Raw genomic sequence first — 19,768 nt, forward strand, 5'->3', positions numbered from 1 at the left:
CTCACTGTACACTAAAACTTCCTAGCCCAACTCTCTTCCCTGTGCTACGGTGCCGTCTGTGCCTGGATAGCCTAGATCTTCCCATGGCCTGCCTCACTTGAGACATAATTCACTGTTTGGCAGTCACCTGTGGGCCTCCCAAGAGACCACCTTGCCCTCACACACACACTGTCACTGCCTCAGTCTCCCTCTTGCCCTCACTCACACCCCTCACCCAACACAAGCTCTGTGAGTCTCCTTGCTCTGGTGTGCCCCAGGGCCTTTGCATAGGAATCCTTGCATGAGTACCATTGCAGACTGCCAAGAGGGTCATTCCCATGTGCTGTCTCAGGGGCTTCTATGCCACCCTAATAAAATGCTCTAGAGCCACCTCCTAGGTTCTGGCAGGGGCTGCATGCCATCATCAAGGTCCTCCGTGGGCAGCGCCACCTAGCCTGGTGGGGCATGTGCACAGACAGCCATAAGGTAGAGGCTTTATGAGGTTCTGTTTCCTTTAGAGTGTGTGTGTGTGTGTGTGTGTGTGTGTGTGTATGTGTGTGTGTGTGTGTATGTGTTCCCATGTTTGTATCTGTGTGTCACCTGGGTTTGTATGCCCATGTCTGTGTATGTCTATGTGCACCTGTGTGTCTGTGTATCACTGTTTTTCCTTGGGTTTCCCATGTGTCACCTGTGTCTATGTGTCTGAATCAGTATGTCTGTGTGCAATTGTGTGCTTGTGTATCTATGTCATTGTTTTCCCTTGTGTTTCCCCATGTGTGTCATCTGTGAGTGTCTGTGTTAAATTCCTCCTCAGCTCAGAGTAGCTGGGGCACAGTGTGTCATGCCTTCCTCTGTAGGAGGACTGTGCCTTCAGAGACCTCTTCTGCATGAGTCACCTTGACCTTCCTGGGGCCTCTGGGTGGAGCCATGAGAGCTAAATCTCTTCGGAGACCCTCCAAGAAGTGCATGCATCTTGGGGAGAGGAAGGGCAGAGAGTAACTAAAGGGAAGCCTGTTAGTAGACAGCAGCAACAGGTGTTGCTGCAAAAAAAAAAAAAACAGCAGGCAGGCCCACTGCATACACAGGCTACTACATCCTACTTCCCTACAGTAGGAGCCAGAGAGCCAGGAATTCCCTGAGGGAACCACACAGCTGTAGTGAATGGAGTATCCAGGACACCAGGAGAAACCAGGGAGGCCCTCACACTGGTGCCCCCATTCCTCTGCCCTGAGGACATTCACCTATCCCCAGAGGTCCTAGGTTGGGGTGCTTCCTTCCAGAGACCTCAGGACCACCAACCACCAACTTTCCCATTCTGGAATTGATCTACACAAACTCATTGTCCGTGTGAGTGGAAGGAAAGCTGAATGCAGTGTCTCAATTTCCTTGGTGTAAGCCATACCTTCCTGGGGGTGCACTTCTGTTTAGGCCCCACCCACTGCACTCTTGGCGTTTCCCCTATGTAGTCCAGCACAGGCATCAGCTCCTGTTACAGGAGTATGGAACACACCACCTCTCTCCCTTTCTAATGGCCTAGGAGGCACTTTTGCTGACCAGCTAGCTGGCTGCGACCCTCTTCCTCACTAACAAGAAGCTAGTGGGCAACTTCTGAATATCGGCTACCACAGACTCATCGTTGAATCTTCAGAAATACCATATGCTGTGCACTCGATTCACAGAGATCTCAGGCTCACTCCGAGCATTAGAGGGCCTGGGAGCACAGCCAGGAGAGCATGACAAAGAGGGGCTCCCAGCGGACAGGCTCCGCCCCTCGGTCCCTTACAGAGGCAGCTGGGTTGGGCTGGTGTGGCAATCTGCAGGTGCTTGAAGCCGGGAGCTCAGCCTGTGCATCTGTGTGTGACCCTCTCCCGCTTACCTTCCCAGAATTTTAGGCGGAAATTCCCATGGATTTCTATTTCCTACTGGGGGCTGGGGACCAGAAGCCTCGTGGCGACAGATGAGACCACGTGGTAGAAGCAGATCTCCCCAAAATGTGCACCCCGATTTAGCATCCCAGAGGGCAGGCAGCGAGACGCGCCCCGCCCACCGCCCGCGCATCCAAGCCTCTCAGCCAGACCGGGCGCGGCGCTGCCAGGGTTAAGGCGCAGGCGTGTCCCCTGGGGTGGGGTGGGCCCGGCAGTCTTGCCGCGATTCTGGCGTCCCCTCGGATTGGGGCTCAACGCGCTCCCCCGCCGTTTTCTCCGCCGCGTGGCAACGTCGCCCCTTCGTCCTCCACTTAGCCAGCTGCGGGGACCGAGGTGCCAGGACACCGCCCGGAGGGGAGCTCGTCCGGCCGCGCAGACGCCCCGCGGGCTCCGGGGAGGGACTTGGCCTGCTTTCTGGCCTCCACTCGCCGGGGAGGAGCCGCTCGGTTGCAGCGGGCGGCGCGCAGAGCTTCGGGGACGCAGGCGACCAGGCCGACAGCCGTGCGCGCAAAGCCAGAGCCCGCTTTGGCTGCGGGCTCCCGGCCGGGCCTCTGGAGCTCCAGGCTCAGCACCGAGGAGGCGCGACGACACCGCGGGGCGCGGCCGAGGGGAGGAGAGAGCGGAGAGCGGGCGAGCGCCGCCGGCCGGCGGGCCGCGGCTCCGCCAATCTGCGGGCGCTGACGCGGGGGGCGGCTCCGCGGCGCTCGGATATCAGCGGGCCAGGCGCGGGGCGACTGGAGCTCCGCCGTGTGGGCGCTGCGCTCCGGGTCGGCCCGCTGCACCTGCCAGATCGCGGCTTCGCCCCGCGCGCCCCCGCGCGCTCCCCTTCTCGACCCTGTCTCTCCAGCCCGGCCTCCTAGCCGCAGCCTGACGGAGGAGCTGCCTTGTCCCCCGCCCAGCACCCAGAGTGGCCCAGCGGGAGCATTGCCCTCTGGATAGGATCCGTCGCGCCTCGGCCGGGGATGAATAGCCGCGCCTTCTGCCTACACACCCAATGAGTGTGGTCGCCGTCCCAGAGACCCTCGTCCGCTGCTGTGTTCCCTGTCATCACTGCCACCAGCTCCACCGACCAGGGCCGCTGGATGCCCCCCGAGATGGCCTGGAGAGCCGGTGCTTTTGTGGCGGGTGTCCTCCACGACGTCCGAGCCTGGGGACAGCCCCCGAGCTGGTAGCTGCTCGTACGCTGAATGGACCTTGACCCGTGAGTCGTTGCCGGCTTGGTGCCAAGCTGAGGGGCACCGGTGGAGCGCGCGTCCGGAACCCCCCGAGCCCGCTGGCCTGCGTGGCCATGAAGATGATCCTGGTGCGCAGGTTTCGAGTGCTCATCCTGGTGGTGTTCTTACTGGCTTGCGCTTTGCACATTGCTGTTGATCTGCTACCCAAGCTGGACCGGCGCGCTGCGCGATCCTCCGGGGAGCCCGGCTGCTCCTGCGCTCAGCCGGCGGCAGAGGCAGCTGGCCCAGGCTGGGCCCAGGCGAGGAGCCGCCCGGGAGAGTCCGCCGGTGGCGACGCAGGCTGGCCCAACAAACACACACTGCGCATCCTGCAAGACTTCAGCTCAGATCCAGCCTCTAACCTAACCTCCCACTCTTTGGAGAAACTGCCTCCCGCAGCGGAGCCAGTTGATCATACTCCACCGAGTCAGGAGCCGGGCTCCCCGCCACCCCGTGACCCTGCGCATCGGCCGCTACTTCGAGACCCTGGGCCCCGGCCACGGGTACCGCCCCCTGGCCCCAGCGGGGACCGATCGCTCTTAGCCAAGTTGTTTGAGCACCCACTCTACCAGGGGGCTGTGCCTCCTCTTACAGAGGACGACGTCCTGTTTAATGTGAACAGCGACATCAGGTTTAACCCCAAGGCAGCAGCAGAGAATCCAGACTGGTGAGCAGAGAATGGGAGGCTGGGGTGGGGCTGGCGCGCCCGACCCTTCCGGGAATAAAGACACCCCCTTAGAAAGCTATTTTACAGGCCAAGCATTTTGTGTATCGTTGGGGACCCTGAGAGGAGGCTGGGTAGGGACGCCTGGTGGGCGGGGCAGATGCGCTTCTTGCTCTGGGCCCTGCCTTTGTCTCCACAATGATTTCCTAGGGAGAAGGGCTGATGGGGTTTGGGAGGCCCCCAGTACCCTGGTGTGGGAGGCTGGCGGTCCACCAGGAACCAGGGGAGCCCAGTGCTCCACCTACAAGGAAGCATGCTGGCCAGCCCTGGCGATGGCTGAGGAAGCAGATGAATGAATATGTTGGGAAAGCCAGCCAGGGAGAGTGGGAGCTGCCTTCCCCTGGGAGGGGCTGGGCTGCTCTGGCTCTGAGACCGATGGGTGAGCTGTTCGGGGTGGGCACCTCCAGAAATCCTGAATGTACCTAATAAGTCTTTTAAACCCAGTCACTGGGGACGAAAGCAGCTGAGAAGTGATGTTGGCAGTGTCGAGGCCTCCTGGCAAGGGTGTGAACCAGGGCCACCCTGACTAGCTGTGGGGAGGAAGATGAGCCATCCTGGAGTTACCTTCCAGGCTGTCCAGATTTGTGCCCACCCCCACCCCCACAGCTGCACAGATCCAAATAAGCCCAGCAGAGTGAAATATTAACCAACAGCTGGCTAGAGCAAATAACCTGCAAAGGTTCCCGAGCAGCAGAGAGAGAGCACGAGCCACCCGTCCAAAACAGCCTCAGAAATCCTTTCCCCCCCTGGAATGTGACCAGGCCCTGTGCCCTGAGCCTGCACATATGAGCTCTTTGGTGGCTTCTGGGCTGTACTGGCCAGAAACCATCCAGCAGAGGCAGCGGAAAGAGTGGCCAGGGTGTGGCTTCTTGGAGGACCCCAGTCCTCCTTTTGCTTCTAGTGTAGGACAATCTGGAGTTGAAGGATCCTCACCTGTCAGTGAAGCAGAGCTAAAGCGGCCCTTCTTTCCCTCCAGCCTAGCAGGCTCCCAGAGGGTCTGTTCTTCTTCGAGACAACCCCATGGCCAGAGAAAGCAGGCAGCAGGTCTTCCCTCTGAACCTGGGCTGGAGTGACTGATTCCTCCGTCCAGCTCTCCCCACCTATGGCTTCACTCATTAAAATCAAATTTAGCCCCTTGCATCATCCCTGCCCCTAGTCTTTGGAACAAAGGCAGCAAGCTGGAGACGTTTCTGGCTGGCTGGGTGTGCCTACAACTTCTAGGCTGTCTGGTCCCAGGAAAAGCTGACAGTCCCTTCCCACACACTCCCAGCTGACATCATTGTTATGGGGGCACTTTTGGTGACCCCAGGACAGAAGTGTTGGGATAGCGCTGACACTCTGGGTCTAGGCCAGTGGTAGTTAGGGTTGTCTGTGGCGTCTCTAGAAGGTAAATAGGAATTACAGGCCTTAAGGTGTGTTATTAGGTGGTGGAACCGCAGCCGGGGAGGAAAGTGCAGACATGGCAGTGTGAAGGCAGCTTTTAGTGAACCTGTACTTTGAACCCAAAGTCGCAAGCCCTGACCCTCAGGACCAGCTCCCCAACATTCCTCCGCCTCTTGCCTCTCTTTTAACACTTGACTACAGCCTGCCTTCATTCCTTGCAGGCCACATGAAGGTGCTGAAGGAGCAGAATTCTTGCCTACTGGTGAGGCAGCGGTGGACCTCTATCCTAACTGGCTCAAATTCCACATCGGCATCAACCGGTATGAGCTGTACTCCAGACACAACCCGGCCATCGATGCCTTATTGCAGGACCTTGGCTCTCAGAAGATCACCAGTGTCGGTAGGTAGCCACCTGCTTGCCCTTGGTGCAAATGTACCTTGGTGTGGATGTACCAGGGCTGTGTGAAGCTGGCTTCTTTTCAGGTCGCTCACTGACAAAGGAGCCACTCTTTCTAGGGTATCTAGATGACCACCTTGGTAATCCAGGAGCCAGATGGATGCCTCAAGGCTCATTGCTGGAAAGTGAGGGTCACCACTTTGACCCCTGGTAGAGTTATATATGAAGACATATGGGCCCTCCCTCCCCTGTAAAAAAAAAAAAAAAAAATGACCTGGTGACCCATAGTGGCTGCAGCACCTCCTGCCAACATCTATGCATGGGCCATCTTTGTCCCTCCTGCAGGGGCAGCTAAATTGCATGGTTTAGCAAGGGCCTGAAGTTCTGAGCCTGTTCCCTTCAGAGTTCAGTAGGGGCCCAGGATCTCACCAGGTCAAAGGAGGAACAAGTTGAAGCCTGAGTATCCTGGATGGAGCAGTTTAAAAGGAACATCTCTGGGTTTTCGTGATCTAATAAGCCAAAAAAAAAAAAAATCCTGTTTTCAATTTCAGGAAAACAGAACATCAGGGGCAGTTTCTGAGCAGGTTTGGGGGTTGTTATCAGGTTGTGAGTGATCGATAGTCACTGTGGCTCAAGAGGTGGCATAGGACAGGCTGAGGGCTGGGGCTGTGCAGGGGTGGCCCTGGTGTGCCCAGTTGCATGTGCTTGGGTAGCCTGCCATGTGTCTTGAAAGCAGATCTGCTAACAGGCTCCCTCCGGTTATGGGCTTTGGGCCAATTGCTGACATGGAGCAGTTAGAAGCTGCCTGCCTGCGGCAACCACCTCTTTAGAGGTGTCTGGGGCTCTGCTGATCTGTGTGCTGGGCTCTTGCCTGGTCAAAAAAGCCAGGACCCACAGTTTCCCCCAGGGTTTGGTCAGATCACTTAGTGAAAAAGAGCAAGCTAGTGGTCTTCCACCATCCCTCCTCCTGCCAGGGAGGTCTGAATGCATCCCCACCTGACCCTGCCATGCCCCTTGTGGATTCAGGATGAGTGGGGAATAGTCCTTGTTAACACAAGGACTTTGTTATAAAGGAGCCACAATCCATGCCCTTTCTCTTTGGAGTATAATGTAACTGTTAAAGAAATACCCAAGCTGGGCATAAAGGTGAAGCCTGTCATCTAGCTATGCAGGAGGCTGAGACAGGAAAATCAAAAGGCCAAGGCCAACCTGGGTAACTTAACAAGACCCTTTTTAAGACAGAAACTGAAAAGAGGACTGGGAGTGTAGCTTAGTAGTAAAATCCCGCACAGAAGGACCTGGGGGGTGGCTCAGTGGTAGAGCACCTGCCTAGAATCCCCCAGTGAGGGTCTGGGGATGTGGCTTAGTAGGAGAGCATCTGCTAGAATCTTCCAGTAAGGGACTAGAGTTGTGGCCCTCTGAAAGAGCACCTGCCTAGAATCCTCCAATGAGGGGCTGAGAACATGGCTCAGTGGGGAAGCAATTTCCTAGCAAGTGAAAGGACCTGGTGAGACCAGCTTTCAGAGGTACCGCTGCCTCTGTGGACCATTCAGCTGAGGAGTACGGGACATGTACAACAATGAAGAGGGTGGCATCCTTAGTGTGCAAAATCAAGCCTAGGATGGTTGAGTGCTAAGTGATCCCCACAGCTGGCCAGCCACTTGCAGGTGCTTCAATTTATTATTCCCTATTCTCACTGATACCTATTCTATGCAAAGGTGATGGGATCTGTCCCAGGATCTCCAGAGATCAGGGGAGACTGGGGTTCCAGGGCCTCACCAGTAGTTGTACTCATCTCAAGGACCTCTGTCTGTCTTCATGTGCTTAACTTTGAGCCCCCTGTTTTGATCTGATTTACTCGGGAAGACGATGGTGCTAAGATCCTGACATCACAGTAGGATGAGCAGCTCTGTTGCTGACCCTTCTGGGCCAAGGGATGCTTGAATGGAACCTACAGTGATGTGCTGGAACACAGTGGCTAAAGTGGTTTTCATCCATTCCCATTGTGGACATGCTGAGTCCTTCATCTGCAGGTGCCCAGAAACTGTTGGAAGGTAGCTGAGTGGGGATGGCTATCCCCCAGGCAGACAAAGGACACTGCCTCCCAGAATGTTGAGGGATCCCAGCTGTACCAGTCACTAACCACGGTGACTTCAGTCAAAGAGCTACCAGGCAGCAAAACCTGAATGCATCTGGGGGTGATACATGAGTTTGAGGTCATTGTAAAAAGTGACTTTTTCCCCAAGGTGAAGTCATGCATGCTTCCTGCTGGGAATGTTGATTGCAAGATTCTGACCTCCTGGCTTTAGGGATTCCTGCTAGCAGGGATGGAATGCTTCCTTTCTGGATCCACAAATCCTGCTGCCCAGAAAGTTCAGACATGTGACACCAGCCCCATAAGTGGAGAAGGCATCAGTGTGTAAATATGAGTCAGGGGAAAGAGCAGAACTGGACAGCACTTGCCTGGTGGATCTCCTTGTGGCAACCATGTTTCAAGGCATGCCAGGCCTCTTTGCTTAGGGGACCTGGAGTCAAACAGGCATCCATATCTTCTCAGGGCTACAGAGTTTACACCCCTGCAGAAGTGGGCCAGGCCCAGACATCTTACTCTGTAGGAAGTAGCCTGAAATGGTTGGCCATGGTCACAGCATAGTGACCTGGAGGTTGCACGCTGTCCTAGAGGCTGCCTGCTGTAGGCAACTCCCTGCTGCTCTCACTAACCTGACTCATCTTGAACTGCCCCAAAGGTTGTCGTGAGTGTAAAGATCCAGGCAAAGTTTTGAGTGGACATCTGGCTCCTTGAGACATAACCTCCCCTGGGCATTCATCATAGCGTAGCCACGACAAGCTGGGTACCCATAGATAGGATTTGCTTCTGCCTAGGGCCTGGTGCTGCTGTGACCTGGAGTAAAGTGAAACCTTCAAAGGCCAGTCCTGCCATCCAACTTCCTCCCACAACTAGGGAAACTGAGGCTCCAGAGAAGGGAAATTTACTAGTGGGTAGTATCCCCTTCCTTCTGACTCAGGGTCCCCTGTGGCCCACAAGTGACAACTTTATCTTTATATTTTTAATTGTATGTATGTGTATGTGAGCATGTATGTGTGTTGTTTGTATTTATTAGTGTCTGTGCACATGTGTGCATAGATGTACAAGCCAATGTTTGTAGGTGTATATGCACATATGTGCCCATGGTATAAAGGTCTGAAGTTGGTATCAGGTGTTTCAATTCTTTTTCATTTTTAACTTGTTGAGGCAAGGTCACTCACTGAATCTTGAGCTTTTTGGCTTTAACTAGTCTAGCTAGCCATCTTGCTCTGGGGATTCCCTGTCTGCCTCATTAGGGCTAGGATTACAGGCAGTCACCACATCTGTACAGCTTTTACTTGGATTCTGGGGTTGCAAACTAGGGTCTGTATGTTTGCACAGCAAGCACATTAACCACTGAGCCACCCCCCCTGGCCCCAGGAGTGATGACTTTAATCTTCAAGTTATTCATCTCACTATGAAATATGGAGCTGGGAAATAACTGTTGTGATGGAAAATGATGCCAGGGGGGTTCCACGCCCTCTTGGAATGGTTCCATTAAGTCTCGCCTGTTTAGAACCTCTTGCTCCTTTTTGTGAGGCTCTGTGTGGCCCACAGCGCAGCTGGCCAAGGCCAATAGAGGTTTATTTATAGCCAGGCTCCAGGCTGCCTGGTAACAGGCCACTGCTGCCTTTAAAGAAAGAGGCTCTACACATCCACCTCTGCTCAGCTGGAAGTCAGGCCCGCCACACCTTTGGCTGGGACCGATGATAATCAAATCACTATCGTGTACAATTCTGAATGCAAATGCTCTACACTTGAAGTTACTTGAGGGAGAAGTCTCCCTGGAAGTGGGGAGTTCAGGCAGCCTCTGGCCTGAGCAGAGATCTGTAAGGTGGCTCCATCTAGGTCAGATCAAGGCCCATGGATTCAAGAACGAGGCAGAACAAAGAAAAGTGACTCCACAGGACTGAAGTCCTTGCCACTAATTGATCTGCCGGAGGGAAAGAATGGATGGAGATTAAATCTGGGAGAATTGGCTGTGAGCATTAAGGAACAAAGGGCTCATGATGGGGGTGCCCCTGGAAATACTGCCTGTGAAGGGGGGAGGGTGTATCATCCCTGTCTGATGTGATAGAGCTACATACAGCTCTCAAGAGGCAGTGCTGGCCACAGCAGGGTCACAGGTCCTTGCCTCTGACTCAGAGCATGCGTGGGGGAGAGGGGGCGGGTTACTACAGGTCACAGACCTCAGTGGTAGAGGGACCTCCTGAAATAACAAGGATCCAAGTGCACCAGGGAGGCAGCAAATGGCTATTCCTTGCTCAGTGCCATAGGATGGAAGGTCAAGAGCAAAGGGTGTTCTCCAGTAGGGACTTGGGTTGCCCCACCCCACCCCTCCCTGTTTTCTCCCTGTGCAGCCAGAAAGCTGCTGGGATCGAACCCAGCTTCCACTGTCTTGGCTTTCTGTGGGCCAGAGCAAGCTCCATCAGGGTATTTCTGGGATCTCTTTTGACCGCCACTCTCAAAATAAAAGTGAGCTGCCTGAGAGACAACATGACATAGTAACACCAGGCTGGAGGCCACTGGGGCAGAAGCTGCACCACGTGTGTCTGGTCTGAGCCAGTGACAGGCTTGAAGCCTGAAAGCCTCCTACAGGCCAGGAGCTTGAAGACCTGGGGCAGCCACTGTCAATGCCTGCTTGCTCAGCTTGTCCAGCCCCTCTCGTCAGGGTGGGTGCCTGTAGTGCCAGCCTCAAAGAATCTGCCCCTAGCCACCACGTAAATGTGCCCATGCCCATTTCCTCAAGTCGAAGATTGGCAGGCAGAAGGTGACTGTGTGGTGTGGGTGCCCAGCATCTGAGCCATGGGCATGCCTCTTCAGTTCAGAGACATGTGAGACAAGCCGGGAAGAGCTGAGTGGCATTTTCTCTGAATGTGAGTCTCCCTAGGGAGGCCTTCACTTACAATGCAAACACCTGCCTCCATTAATCTTCTGGAACAGTCTCTGCTCTGTCCCTTAAAAGGCAACAAGGACTGTGTGTGTGTGTGTGTGTGTGTGTGTGTGTGTGTGTGTGTGTGTGTGTGTGTGTAAATAGTCAAGCTGCTGCCTGACTGACCCCAAAAAGAATCACCAATCCCCTCACCCAGAGAAGACGACCAAGGTCAAGCCTGGCAGTGGTGTTGGTCCCCAAGGGCCACCAATCAATATCTCAAGTGTGGCCCACTGGTCTTTGCTGGTTTGTTTTGAGATAGTCTTTATCCTAGGGTGACCTCAGACTTGCTGGGAAGTACAGGATGACCTTGAACTCCCAATCCTCCTGCTTTCTCCTCCCCAGAGCTCAGGATAAAACCCAGGACATGCTAAGCAAGCACTTTACCAAACTAAGCTACATCCTCAACCTCCAATAGGTCTTTTGAAAAAACAAATTAGTTTATATAAAACATGGTCTCAGTCCACTGGAAACCACAGAATGTCCTCTCTGTTAAAAGGTGCCCAGTGACTCTCAAGCCTGGAGCTTGAGTCTCGGTTTCTCACAGAGCCACCTCTCTGCCTCAGTAAGGAGCAGGCCTTTCCTGTAGCCATGGCCATCCATCTGTCTCCATGAGGAAAATCCATTCTGTATACTGGCTCTGCCAGTTGTTGGTCCCTCTACCCTGACCACCCTTTTCTGGCCCATCTCCTTAATGCCCAGTGAGGACAGTGTAGTACATAAGCCGATGGGTATTCCCATCTGTTGCCCACCTAGACAGACACCCTGAGCCTTTGGTGTAACACAAAGCATACTGTGTCAGATATGTGGGGTCTGGGTTCCAGTCAGAATACCCCAGTCAGCTTCAGACAGCTTGCAGGGCTAAGGGTAGGTTGAGTCAGGACAGCTTTATGGTTTATACCTTAGTCACCACAGATCTCTGTGTTCTAGAGCTTCTGGTTGCCTCCTCCAGGAGTACTGGCCATGTGTCGTGTCAGGGTAACAGGGAGGCAGACCGGACCCCCTCAGAAAAAGATTGACTAGACTAGGGTGTAGCTCAGTGGGTAGAGTGCTTGGCTAGCATGCACAAAGCCCCAGAGTCCATGAATAGCACTGAGGACATGGAGGGAAGAGGGTCAGGAGTTCAAGGTCATCCTCAGCTCTATAGCAAGTGTGAGGCCAGCTTCAGTTACATGAGAACCTATTCAAATAGAGAAAAGCAGGTGGCGGGGGAGGGGCGGGGACAGACCAAGCTGCCCAGATTAACACAATATTTTGCTATTTGAAAGCCAGGATTACAAACTTTAAACAGAGCCTGGCCCAGGAAGGAACCATTAAATCCAGGAGTCTCTGTTATTAAACGAAAATGGGCCATGCACCGAGACTTAATGGTGCCACAAACTTTTTAATCACTTCCTTCTTTTTCACTTTACCAGAAATGCAGTGGGTGTGCGTTGTGCAAATTTAGAAAGCACAGATAAGGAAAAACAGAAAATTAAAATCCCCTGCCAGGCTCCCCAGGGAGAGGTGCAGGCTTACTGCCGGTCTGTATATCAGAGCTGAAAAATCCATGTGTCCCTGTCCTCAAGGGGAAAATGAGGTTCCTGGAGCATGAATGTTTCATAAGCGGCTTGCCTAATAGTCAGACCGTAAGCACTTTGCTGCCACTCAGAGGGCAGGCAGGGTGGTAGTCACACATCTGGTGGGGTCACCACCAGCCACCTGCCCTTAGTTGTGTGGTTGCAGCATGAGATATGTGGTGACCCAAGGAAGGCACAATCTCATACCAGCCATTGTGGAGCCCACATGCAGCCCATCATACACAGCAAACAGCCAAGAAGGTGGTCCCCTAGGCCCAGGAAGGTTCCATGCTACTAAAATAGCAGGGGGGCTGTCCCCACTGTACAACTGAGCCCAGGCCACTGCTGTTCTTTGAGCCTGATCCTCTCCATAACCTTGTGAAGGAGTATCATGTGACTTTCTCTGAGGGGATATGAGCAAATACCTAATCTCCCTAGATAGGGCACTAAATGACAGGCCCAAGTCTAGCTTAGTGAGCCAATGAGAGTACTTGAGTAACTTTGTATAGATGACCCAAAGGCAGCTGTACCACAGGAAAGGCCACCCTGGTGGGGGAGAGGGACTTGCAAAAACTGCATTCCTTCAGCCCCCTGCATGACCCACAGGCGGCTTGGCCTGTGGGAGGGTCCTTTCTCCCCCTCAACTGTTACTGCTTACTAAACTAGGAGGAGGGGCGTTGTGATTCTTACAAGTTTCAGGAACTTCCTACACCTTTTAAGTTCCATTTGCTTCCTAAATCTTAATGAGCCTCCCACCAGGAGTAATCTTTTTGTTTATTTGGGTTTTTTGACACAGGGACCCACTGTGTAGCCTTTGCTGTCCTAGAACTCACTGCGTGAACCAGGCTGGCCTTAAACTCATAAAGAATCACCTGCTTCTGCCTCAGCCTCTCAAGTGCTGGGATTAAAGGCATGTGCAATCACAACCAGCCACGAGGAAATGTTTTAATTTGGAGGAAATAGCTACACAAGGATAAGCAAGCATCCATGGCCCCATTTTACAGAAGGGGAAACTGAGGCTGGAAAAGTAAAGATTCCTTCCAGGATGCTCAGCCTGGGGAAGCTAAGCAGACTTCAGTGTCTAGATCAGAGTGGGCCACCATGGTTATTCTTCCACTGAACTTTTTTCTTTTTTTTTTTTTTTTTTTTTTGAGGCAAGGTCTTACTATATAGCCCTGGCTAGCCTGGAACTCACTATGCAGACCAGGCTGGCCTTGAACTCATAGAGATTCACTTGTCTCTGCCTCCCAAATACTGGGATTAAAGATGTGTGCCACCATGCCCAGCTCCACCAAGCCTTCACACATACTGTTCTGTGGTGTCCACACACACACACACAAACACACCTACCTACCTACCTGTGAGCCTCCCATGACCCTGGTCCCATCAGCCAGTCAGTCCTGTTACACCTGGGAACCAAATGGTGAGAGCATGTCCCCTGATTGTTACCACCACCTGTCTTCAGCCTCATTTGGGGGATTCTAGAGACCCCTATATAGCCTTTCCATCCTTTGCCTGCCTCACCCCCCACCCGCGCCAGAACCTATCTCTGTTCTTTGGTGACCAACCCTATGCTTCTCTCTCGGCTCTCACGATGACCTCAGGCCCCAGTACATGCCTGCTTTGCCTCCTACACCAAGAAGTCTAAAGTTATCTCACCCTTTGTAACTTCCTATCTATCCACATGTCCAATGAAGGCTCTGACTTTGTTACATTTGTGGCAATATCCCTTGCTCTGAGCTTGCTATGAATACAGGATGTCTCTATACACAGGCAAGCTCTCATGTGTGTGGGTTTGGCCACATTGTGCAGTATGATGGCCCCTTCATGTCCCTGTGCCTTGAACAACCTGGAGGCCTTTGCCACAGCTGACCTAGAAGAGAAAAGCCCCCGTGGCTTTCCTTCCAGCTCTTTCATCAGCAAAAGGGAAATCCAAGGTTGGGGGAAGAAAGGTCATTTTGGAAATCCATACGTTTTCTGACATGGTGAGGTGCCAGAACAGTATGCCTTCGGGAACCTTCTGAAGCTTTTATACCCCTCCATGTCCTAATGATGTAGGAACTTCTAACCTAAAGGTAGTTGGGGGTCTCTTCAGAGTGACCACTCAGACCTTCACTAAATCCTAGTAGCTTGCCTGCACCTAGGCAAGAAGTGGTGTGTGTGTGTGTGTGTGTGTGTGTGTGTGTGTGTGTGTGTGTGTGTGTGGATGCTGATGGGGTATTTTGAGGGTGTGTAAGTATGGGGATGTCTATGTGGGAATGGGGGTGCGGGAGTGTTTGTGGGTATGGAGGTGTTGTTTGTGGGGGCATAGGGTATGTGCAGCTGTGTCTGTGGAGTGTGCATTTGTGTGAAGGTGTGTGTGTATGTGGCTGCACTCCTGCACTAGCAGGCAAGTGCACCTGCCCATCCCCTGGACCCTTTGTAGGTTTCCACCGTGGCGTTTGTTTAGACCCTACTGGACATCAGGAGGGGCTTCAGCTAGCTGGGGTGCATCATTGCTGCAAACACTAACTTTTCAGGCACAATGGGAGCCCATAGCCACATGAAGAAGATCCAGCTGGCTGGTGGCTAGAGTCCTTTATTTGCCTGGGGGCAGTCGGGGGCCTAAGGCAGCCTCTGAGTCACCCTGTTTGTTTCTTCCCTCCCTCCTGCAGCCATGAAGTCAGGGGGCACACAACTGAAGCTCATCATGACCTTCCAGAATTACGGGCAGGCGCTATTCAAACCCATGAAGTAAGTGCCTGACGCTAGGGTGGACATGAGGCTGGGGCACAGTGTGCAGTCATAAAGCTGGCTGAGGGAGGCAACATTTATCTGGGGGTGAACTGCAGTGATGGCTAAGTGAGTAGCCAGGCTGTCTGCATACTCCGGGTCCCTCTCCAGCCTGACACCATCATTACACGACTGGGGATGGTTGTCCATGTTGTTCTGGGAGGGTGTATGCTTGCATTTAACACGGGGGCTGGCAGTGTGGGATGTAAGAGACCCCTGGAGGGGAGACCGTTATTTTCTAACAGGCTCAGAGACTGTGGGGAACTCTACACAGGGCCAATGTTACCGTCCAAAGCTCTGCAGGTGGTATGGCCTATTTCTCACTCAGCCTGCTGTCCAGTCCAGGTGACAGTGGGACACAATAAGGGATCTGTGTGTAGCCTGTGCATTATAAAACTTCATCCTGGGGAGATGGCTTAATCAGTAAAGGGCTTGCCACAAGAACATGAGGCCCAAGTTTGATCTGTAGCACCCATGTAAAAAGCCGGGCATGGTATTGCACTCCTGTAGTCCAGTACAGGACTGGCCAAGACAGGAGTGTCTAACTGGCCAGTCTAACTGAATTGGTGAGCTCCAGGTTCAGTGAAAGACCCTGCCTCAAAATATAAGGTGGAGAGTATGCATGCCCACACTTCCTCCTAACAGGAAGTAGTACTAGAGCAGGCTCTCTACCCAACAGAAAAGGTAGAAATCTCATCATCAGTGTCAGTGAGGGAGTACTATGTAGCATGTGACCACCCAGGACACTCAGGAGTTGCTAGATCATGCAACTCATTGTTGACACAGGCTGGCTACCCTGCTTGGCCCAAGGGTTTTGCATTTTTGTGACTATTGCTCTTTAGAGCATGGCTTGCAGCCACAAAGGCTAAGGAGGGCATGCAAGTTGTAGGAGTGAGGCTGCAGTGCAGCAGGCTGCGGGCTGTAGGTCCCCAGGGACAGCCCAACTGTGTTGGCTGACCAGGTCTCTGCTATCTGCCCTGATTTTACTACAAATCCAGCTTTCCCTCCTATTTAATCCTTAAATTTAAAAACAAAACAAAACAAAAAACAAAACAAAACAAAACACCGGTAAGTACTTTCGGAAGCAGGGAAAGCACTTTGCTCTTCCTGTTTGTCCTGTGTTCCCAGGATGGGCTCAGGGGGGAAAGTGGGCTTCTCTGGCTTCTCAAGAACAGTCAGCCTGTTTCATATGCAGGCTTGCAGGAGCCTAGACCTGAGCACCATGCACTCCCACAGGCAAAGGAAAACCTGGTCAGTCATAGGGCTTAAACCAAGAGACAGTGAGGCCTATGTGGCTGCCTGTGAGGTGGAGTGGCCAGCGGTGCCACGTGGCTGCACAGCCAAGAGCATAGCATTTATTTCCCTCCTCATGCAAGACAGTGGCATTTCTGTGTCCCACAAGCATCAGTCCTGTGCAGGGAGTGATGTCAACTTGGCATGAGAAGAGCCATGGGCTGGACGCCACCACTTGGGAGTAGTGTGTGCTGTCAAGCATCATGTGTCCCTGCCCTTTAGGAGCAAGCAGAAGGTCTCCACATAGCCTGTAGCCTATGTGGCCATCCCAAGATGTCCTAGAGGGCCAAATGCCAGGGAGAAGGTCAGGGCTTCCTGTGGTTTCTCAATGGGGGCTTTAGTGCAGACAGACTCTCACTGTATCCCAGGCTGGTCTCAAACTCAGCAATCCTCTTACCTCAGGCCTCTCAGAGTACTGGTGTCACAGATATAAACCTCCACATGTTGCTTAAGAGAGGCTTGCCCCCCTGCATCTTTCCTTCCTCCCTCTCCCCCCACCCTCCTCCCTTACCTTTCTTACTCTCCTTCCATGGGTAAAGAGGTTTATGAGCCCACCCTGGCCTCAACATGCTGTGTAGCTGAGGATATTCCTGAACTTCTGATCCTCCTATCTCCACATCCGTAGTTCTGGGATGACAGCCATGTGCCACCACACCCTGTATATGCAGTACTGAAGATGGAAGGAACCTGGGGCATTGTGCATGCTAAGCAAGCACTCTACCAACCGAGCCACAGTCTCAGCTCCTAAAGCAAGCTATTTTAAGGCCTCTAGTTTTAGCAAGGACAGTGCCATGAGAACCTGCCCATATAGAGGCCAAGGCCAGGCCAGGTGACAAATGGATCAGGACAGCCTGCTGCTGGCCAAGATCTGGGGACAATAAACGAAAATGACAGCAAACACGACTCCTTTTCAGCCAAGTTCCGCAGGCATGAGTTCTGAGAGGCAGGTTTGTGCTTCCTGTCTGAGAAGTGTATCTTCAAGCCTGGAAGAAGTTTACAGACACATCCAGAGCTGTCCAGAGAGGCTCCCCATGGCCCAGAGTTTCGGGACAGCCAGCCCTAGGGATCCATATGGCCACATCAGTGGAGATGGGGGTGATTCTGGATTCTGGCTTGTGTCCTGGTTCTGTGTGAGTAGCTGGAGGGGAAGATATGTCCAGCTGTGGACAGCTGCAACCACAGCCATTGCCAGGCACTTGAATAGCCTGTGTCCCATGAAGAGGGAGAGGAATGAGGCACTGCGCTCAGGATTTTTATGTTTTGTTTTATCCCCACAATGAAGTCTAAAGACAGGCTGTTCATAACTACATACAAACAGGGAACCTGGAGTGCAATGGGGTGGTAGGGATCCAAAGCCCTGTAAGGAACCCCCAACCTGGTAGGTACCACCATATCCCTGAGTGGTCATATAAGGGGCTGAGTTGAGAAGCCTCTTGGGAATTCTACATCTCCAGATTATCTGAGGCTTTGGAGGGCTTCCAGGGCTGTGATTGGAGCAGGGAAAAATGGTGTGTGGCCTAGCTTGGGTAGGAGGTATCAGCCAGGTCAGGGTGTTGCTGGGGAAACAGGTTAATGAAACTACAGCTCAGAAAGGAACATGATGTGTTTAAGGCTGGCCAGAGACAGAGCCTCGGGCCAGCCTGGATTTTCTCTTCAAAAGGAGCAGAGTTGGGGAGGCTGTGTATGTGGGGGGTATCCCCATGCCATCAGGTGGCACAGTTTGCTGTAAACTTCCCACACTCTCTGTCTGGGTCATCTTTGTGTTCCTTCATGGACCAGGTCCAGAAATGTCTGGGCACCTGAGATTCATTGACTACAGTCCTCTTGCCAGCCACTGATGACCACGATGACCTTGGGCAGGGCTGCCCATTTTGTCCTTGCTCCTCTGAGGCTGTGGAATGATGTATTTATGGTTCTTGGCAATGACCTTGAAAAGTCAAAAGCAGTGGTAGGGAATGGGGAGAAAGCTCCATCAGTAGGGTACTTGCTGCACAAATGAGAGGACCTAAGTCGGAACTCTAGAAGCCTCGTAAAAAAGCCAGGTATGGTGGTGTATGCTTGTCATCCCAGCACTGGGGAAGTAGAGACAGGAGGACCCCCAGGACTGGCTGTCATTCAGGGTTAGAAGTTGTATAATCTAGGAGACACTAAAAGACACATAAGCCTGCAGGCATGGTGGATCACAGCTGGGATCCCAGAACTTTGAAAGATGAAGCAGGAGGATTGCCATGAGTTTCCCAGGCTAGTCTGGGAATCAGAGTGAGTCTCTGTTGGGGGAAGGGGAGAGAAGGGGAGAGGAGGAAGAAGGGAGGGACTTGGAGGAGGAGGAAGAGGAAAGAGGACTGAGGTAGGAGGGTCACAGAACCAGCACTGCTGCCCATGAGCTCTTGGGGAGGGGCGGGGCCTTCTTGCTTTAAAGCAGAGATTCTCAGTCTTCCTCATGCTGTGACCCTTTAATACAGTTCCTCATGTTGCACTGACCCCAACATAAAATTATTTTCATTGCTGCTTCATAACTGTAATTTTGCTAACGTTATGGATCATAATGTAAATATGTGTTTTCTGATGGCGACCCCTGTGAAAGGGTCGTTCTAGTTCCCCACCCTAAAGGCATCATGACCCACAGTTTGAGAACCTTTGCTTTAAAGTATTTATTTTTTTTTATTTTTGTTAGTTTAAAAGTGGCCTTCCTGACAACAAATGCACACCATGTCTTCTAAAGCCACTCACTTGAGTCCCATAGCTTCTGGTACTGATTGATTCGTATATCCCTCACCATTAGTTTTCATTGGTCTAAGAGGAAACCCCTTAGAAATCTAGCCGACCCTCCCTCCCCCTTCCCCAGCACCTGACAATCACTTATATCCTGTCTCGCTGTGTGGATTTGCTTGTTCTGGGTTTTCGTAGGCATGGGATCATGCCGTGTACAGTGCTTTCTGTCTGGCCTACAGTGATATAGTTCACCCATGCTGGAACATGTGGTAATGCTTCCCTGCCTTTTTATTGATGAATAATATTCCATTGTGTGGATGGGCCACGCCCTATTTATCCATCCATCTGCTGATGGGCTTGGATTGTTCTCACGGTCTGTAATGAATAATGCCGCTTTGAACCTCCAGCCCCATGGATGGATTTTAGGGATTCATGTGGTGGGGGGGAATGCATGTGGGTTGTGAGAATAATCTCCCTGGAGAGAAGTAAACGTTGTAGATAGCCTCCTCTAACAACAAAGCGCAGTACAGTTTTACCAGAGTTCACCTGAGGAGCCAGTAAATCTATTGGGCTTGCAGAGCATGGGTGAGGGAACCCATGGCTACCACACCTGGAAGTGTTCACCCAACATGGATGATGGCTTATCCATAGCTGCACAGATGGAGCCTTCCCCCATCCTATAGACAGTGATTCTCAACCTGTGGGGTCATGACCCCTTTGGGGGGTCACAGATCAGATATCCTGCACATCGGATATTTACATTATGACTCATAACCTCGGCAAAATTACAGT

At 52.7% G+C, this 19,768-nt stretch overlaps 1 protein-coding gene across 1 annotated transcript in view; it reads left to right on the plus strand.

Moving 5' to 3' along the window:
• Positions 1 to 3,192: 3,192 nt before the first annotated feature.
• Fam20c (FAM20C golgi associated secretory pathway kinase) overlaps positions 3,193 to 19,768 on the plus strand; it is a 52,724-nt gene continuing 36,148 nt past the window's right edge. Inside the window, exons 1-3 of the mRNA XM_027413451.1 lie at positions 3,193 to 3,785; positions 5,447 to 5,625; positions 14,854 to 14,932. Of these exons, the coding sequence (XP_027269252.1) occupies positions 3,193 to 3,785; positions 5,447 to 5,625; positions 14,854 to 14,932 (851 nt within the window). The remainder of the gene's footprint in view (positions 3,786 to 5,446; positions 5,626 to 14,853; positions 14,933 to 19,768) is intronic.

This window comes from Cricetulus griseus, chromosome 4 (genome assembly GCF_003668045.3).
Source record: "Cricetulus griseus strain 17A/GY chromosome 4, alternate assembly CriGri-PICRH-1.0, whole genome shotgun sequence".
Taxonomy (NCBI): Eukaryota; Metazoa; Chordata; class Mammalia; order Rodentia; family Cricetidae; genus Cricetulus; species Cricetulus griseus.